The 5,746-nt window shown below is 45.7% G+C and overlaps 1 protein-coding gene across 1 annotated transcript; it reads left to right on the top strand.

The window, feature by feature from the left end:
• Nucleotides 1-927: 927 nt before the first annotated feature.
• Nucleotides 928-5,338, top strand: LOC129329751 (phospholipase A2 inhibitor beta-like). Its single transcript, XM_054979343.1, has 2 exons — nucleotides 928-1,034; nucleotides 3,986-5,338. Exon 2 carries the CDS (start codon nucleotides 4,003-4,005, stop codon nucleotides 4,990-4,992), a length of 990 nt encoding a protein of 329 aa, XP_054835318.1. The 5' UTR covers nucleotides 928-1,034; nucleotides 3,986-4,002; the 3' UTR covers nucleotides 4,993-5,338.
• The last annotated feature ends 408 nt before the right edge of the window (nucleotides 5,339-5,746 follow it).

Raw genomic sequence — 5,746 nt, 5'->3', positions numbered from 1 at the left:
TGAAAATCCCCCATTCGATTTGGCTGCTCCTTTCTGTGACCGGGCCCACAACACTTTTCTTTCCGTGCCATTTGCTGTCTCCTTGGACCAGTTTCCTCCTATAAAGTTTGTGCCTCAATAAATCAGCATTAGCCATTATGCCTATAAATGCATTATAAATATTATGTCAATTGTGTTTTAAAACTCTATAACTCAACGTTATTTTATGAAGCAATTAGTACATTTTATATCTATAAATACTATATAAACTGCACATAACACTCCCGAGGGATACACGCATAACATAAGCAAAATCCCGAAACAAGCAGTGGGGGGCGGGGAGCAGAGCACCAACAAAAGCAGCAAATATAACAAGAGAAACCAATTAAGGAGCCTTTCACTCAGCCCTCGTTTAGTTTAGCTATTAAAAAGAATAAAGAATTAGTCAAAATTCATGGAAGCTGGTTTCATCACGATACTTAGATGCAACCTCCGCAGCCATGGGAAGTCTATGTGAGATGAGGACATGGGAGGGAAGCAGCGAGGAGAATGCCATCACCTGCCTTATGTTTGCAAATAATAGATCTTCAATTGGAATTAATTAGCGAAAGAGGAAAGTGAGCTCTTTAACTTCGAACGTAGAAGTGGAAATTTGCATTCCCTTTCTCAAAAGGTTTCCACATACCTAGGTGCAAAAGAAAAAAAGACTCCAGAGGCCTAAAAAAAAACCCCTCAAATATGATATCGAAACTGATGAAGGCTTTAAATAAATTTGATCTTTATTTTTTCTGGATCTCTTCCAGGGGGCAGGGTTTCAACAAAAAGCAATGTCAATATCTGGGTGCTCTTTGGACCGAAAGTTGGCTCTTCTCTCTCAATTTCTCAACAAGTTGGTGACCTTGCGAGGCCCGTTCCCTTCCCAGAGAGGCAGGTTTCCATGCCCAGTCCTATCCTAGAACATTGCTAAGATTGCTATAAAAGAGTGACAGTCAGACACAGGAGAGGAAAAGAAGAGGTTGGTGGCATTCAGTTTGCAGAGACCCACAAAGTGGCAAGTGAGTATCTATTCTGGGGCTGATCCCCCCAATGTCAACCAGCACCAGTTTCAACAAGGGTCTCTTGCTTTTCCCTTTGGTGAGGGGATTTTGCTTGTGGGAGAGGAAGCCAATTCATGGCTAAAAGATGCACAGGCAGAAGTGTTATGCTTGAAACTGCTAACCCTCCGCGCCCTTCCCAATTAGACACAGTGAGTGAAGGGAGTGGTCTTTAGAACTTTAATTGCAATTCTGGGCTAGAGAACAAAATACCAAAAATGGTTCCCTCTGGCTCCTCCCTTGAGCAGCACAGTTTTTATAACAATTATGACATCACAATATCGTTGTACCTAATTACAATATGATTAGTTGATAGCTATGTTGCGGTTAGACATTTTAGTGCAAAGCTCATATTACATTTGCACATATGTGATCCTACAAGATAAGCCATTGTCTGAATATGTTACCTTTCAAGAATTCCTTTCTGCCGGGATGTATCGGGCAAACACACAATGCTAGCCTGTACCGTCATCTTGCCTTTGGTACTCTATGTAACTAAGCACAGCTTCTCAGAATAATTGAGCAATTGTGAATCGCTTATAGCAGACACATAAGAAATCACTGTTTGTATTAGGTCTATCTGCATTCAATTAATTATTATAGGTAAGCATGGCCGTGATATCAGAAGTGGGGAGCGCCAGCCAGGAATAGGTGATGTGAAAGATTAAAAGCACTGAATCCCTTGCTTGCAATACACCACTGCATTGCAGAAATCGGCTGTCAAACCCAGCATTCTTTGATCCAAGCTCCTAGTCCATATGTCTGAGTTTCTCCGATGATGGCAGGGGACCACTCAACTGGCAACAAAAGGGACTGGAGAGATGGCACCCTCCCTCTGCGCCCACACATCGAGATGGCTTATAAATGTGGTAGAGAGTGCCCTCAAGTCAGAGTTGACTTATGGCAACCCTGGTGCGGTTTTCATGGCAAGAGACTACCAGAGGTGGTTTGCCCTTGCCTGCCTCTGCAACCCTGGTCTTCAGCTCAAGTCTCCCATCCACTTACTAACCAAGGCCAACCCCTGCTTAGCTTCTGAGATCTAAGGAGATCAGGCTCACCAGGGCTATCCAGGTCAGGGTGTTTACTAAGTAACATGATCTGAATCAATGTCAGAGTATCTCTCCTGGCCTTCTCCCCTCTGCCCCCCCATGTGTGTATTCTGATACAAAACTGGGTGCATACATGAGAAATAGGGTTGCCAGGTACAGCGTGGGAAATTCCTGGAGATTTCGGGGGTGGAGCCTGGAGAGGGCGGGGTTTGGGGAGGGGAGGCGCCTCAGAATGGTATAAGAGGATGGAATTTGGGGAGATGAGGGGCCTCAGTGGGGTATAATTCCATAGAGTTCACCATCCAAAGCCGCCATTTTCTCCAGGGGAACTGATCTCTGTGACCTGGAGATCAGTTGTGTTTCCAGCCACCACCTGGAGGCTGGCAATCCTAATGAGAATAGCCTTCTGTCTGAAGGTAGATCTTGAACATAATGTTTTTCTGTAAAAATATCCATATGGCACAGAGCTAGGCTTGTTAACTGCCAGGTAGGCCCTGGAGATCTTCCAGAATTACAACTGATCTCAAGACCACAGAGATCAGTTCCTACAGAGTAAATAGCTGTTTTGGAGGGTGGACTTTATGGAATTATACCCTGCTGCAGTTCTTCCCTCCCCCCAAACCCCACTTTCTCCAGACTCCACCCCCCAAATTTCCACAAATTTCCCAACCTGGAGCTGGCAACCTTACGTATACCCCAATGTCCTCTGTCCCTTCCCCAAACAGTTTGTCTGCTCAAAATCTCCCCCTCCCTAAGCTCATTTCCTTTGAACAGGGAGAATGATAGAGGGTCCCAGTGAATGGAGCCCTTCTGCGATGGGAATTTGAGCCAATTTTGGAGAAGCCAGCCAAGAGGAAGGAAAGGATTAAAGAGCCCCTCCTTCCCATTCCTCTGCTTTGATTGGCTGTCTCCAAAACCAGTTTGTATTTTTTTTAATGAATGAGGGGAGGAGTCCTTTGGCTGATCATCATACACAGTTTTCTGCCCCCAAATCTCCCCCCCCCCTTTTTAACAACCAAAAAAACCAACTACATTTTAAACCTTCCCTTCCTCAGAGGGGATCATGACTTCTTCTTTCTTATCTTCACAACAACCCTGTGGAGTAGGTGAGGCTGAGAGAATGAGAAAGAGGGGCTCAGGGTCACAAAAGGAATTTGACAACTTGAGCAACTGCTAAGTTTCTAGTCCCTGTAACTGGGGGAAATGTATGCTTTGAAAGCATAAAAGCTTTGGCTTGTGGCACTGCAGAAGACGGGAGGGGCTGGCAAAAAAGGGGAAAGGGTTAACCAGCTCCTCCCTCTTGTAGGGTTTCCAGGCTCAATATGGTGGCTGGTAGGGTTGCCAGCTCCAAGTTGGGAAATTCCTGGAGATCTGGGGGGTGAAACCTGGAGAAAGTGGGTTTGGGGGAGGGAAAGGACCTTGGCATGGCATAATTTCATAGAGTCCACCCCCCCCCCCAAGTAGCCATTTTCTCCAGGTGAACTAATCTCTGTGGCCTGGAGACCAGTTGTAATTCCGGGAGATCTCCAGCCACTACCTGGAGGCTGGCAACCCGGCAATATGGGGATAATAATGCTGGCCCACTTTACAGGACTGTTGTGAAGATTACAACAATGCTATAGCTGAAGCGCTTTGAAGACTTGAGAGCACTGTAGAAATCTGGAGCTGACGCTCCCTGTCCACAGAGCGAGGTGATACAGGAAGTTTAGCCAATTTCTTAAAAGCGGCTAGCAGTAAGGCCTAAGCACAGTGAAACTGGGGCAACAACCAAAAAGGCCCTGCCAGCTAGGCAGCCACAAAAGACAGCAGTCGTTGTCAGATCTTCTGCCACAGCAGGTAATCTCTGTCTCTTACTTCCCACAGCTGTCCAGAGCCCTGCCATGGCTTGTTGGGTCTCAGTCCTTTCCCTGGCTTGCATGGGGAGTCTTCTTCGCTGCATCCAGGCTTCCCCATGCCCTCTGCTGCCCGTGCCAAACAATGTCACCGAGAACCCGTGCTCTTCCCCATCTGTTGAAGCGATGCCAGTATACCCTAAAGAGGCTCAGCGTGCCTCCATCAAGATCAAGAACACACCCTCATTTCTTTTGCCATTATTTCTGGCCCATGGAACATTCCAGGAACTTGACCTGTCCAATAATGAACTGAGATCTCTTCCCAAAACTCTCTTCCATGATCACCCGGAGATGGACACCTTGGATCTTACCAACAACCTTCTTGAAGATCTACCTCCAGAGATCTTTAAAAACTCCAATGCCTTGAGAAAACTGGTTCTCCACCGCAACCGGTTGGCCACTCTACAGCCATCTTGGTTTGACTCCTTGCAGCGGCTTGACGCACTTGACCTCTCCAACAACCTGTTAAAAGATGTGCCCCCTTCTTGCTTCAGCAAGCTGGAGAACCTGACCTACTTGGACCTCTCCTTCAACTTCCTCCACACCTTGACCCCACAAATGCTACAAGGACTTCCCCGTCTAGAGAAGCTGAAGCTCAAAGGTAACCAGCTCTTGTCCGTCACGAATGGGACCTTCCAAGGTGCTCCAAACCTGAAGTTTCTCTTCCTCCAAAACAACACCTTGACCAGTCTTCCAGCTGAACTCTTCAAGCCACTGAACCATCTGGAAATGTTGGACGTCTCCAACAACAAGCTCAACTCACTTGAACCTCACTTTTCAAGCCAGGCTACAAAACTTAGTCTTGATCTATCAAGCAACCCCTGGACATGTGACAAAAACATGAGCGCTCTGGTGACCTGGGTGAAGCAATCCGTAGTTTTTCTATGTGCTGAGCCACAAACAACCTGTGACAGCCCGAAGAACCTTGAAGGTCAAGTGGTCACCTCTCTCCTCCCCAGCACATTTGACTCCTGCTAAATCTTAAAGATAGATTGATCCCTCCTCCACAACTAGAACAGCAGTGTGAAATTTTGCAAGTCCCCAACTTTCGAAAGTGGTGTTTGATTTGAACAAGCTACAAGCAGATTCATCTTAATAGTTAGGTGAGGTCAAAATTTTACTCCCCCCACACTTTATACATTTTAGCAGCGATTTGCTTAAGGATCTTTGGGTCGAACGGCATTTTAAATCCTTTTGAAGCAAAAGGATTTGTCCTTTTGAGATGCATGCATGAAGCTTAGACCCATTTCACTGATTACGCAATAGTCAGCCAAAGCGTGTGTGGGAAAGTGCAAATAAACAGAAGTTTATTCCAGTGAAATTATTTTTGAGTCAAACCATCTTCACGTACATGTGAAATGGAAATTTTAAGTGAACATTCATAACCAAAACTGAAAGGAGAGAGGATTAAAGAGATAGGTGTTAATGAGTTATGCAAGAGGTTACAGGTTCTAGCCTCCCCTGGAGTTCTATTTAGGAACTAATTTTCAAAATGGTGACAATTGTGCTCAAATTCTGGAGGAGAGGAATTGGGCACATGGCAAACTTTTGTCACATTAAAGAAACACCATGGAGAAATCCCCTTCTCCCTAGTTGCAAAGTGTGTAAAGCCAGTCCGGAACAACCTCCTTTCCTAAGTATTGCCCCCTCTCTTCCAGGCAAATGATCTCAGCTCTTTTGAGACAGTTAGTCTGGAGTTCGTTCATCTGCCCCCAATTCTCCTTCATTGTAA

The sequence above is a fragment of the Eublepharis macularius genome, chromosome 5 (genome assembly GCF_028583425.1).
Source record: "Eublepharis macularius isolate TG4126 chromosome 5, MPM_Emac_v1.0, whole genome shotgun sequence".
Classification (NCBI taxonomy): Eukaryota; Metazoa; Chordata; class Lepidosauria; order Squamata; family Eublepharidae; genus Eublepharis; species Eublepharis macularius.
This window is presented reverse-complemented; position numbering and strand designations above follow the sequence as displayed.

Bases quoted from the DNA above. Each gene is read 5' to 3' on its own strand.
- LOC129329751 (XM_054979343.1), top strand. From the start codon at position 4,003: ATGGCTTGTTGGGTCTCAGTCCTTTCCCTGGCTTGCATGGGGAGTCTT.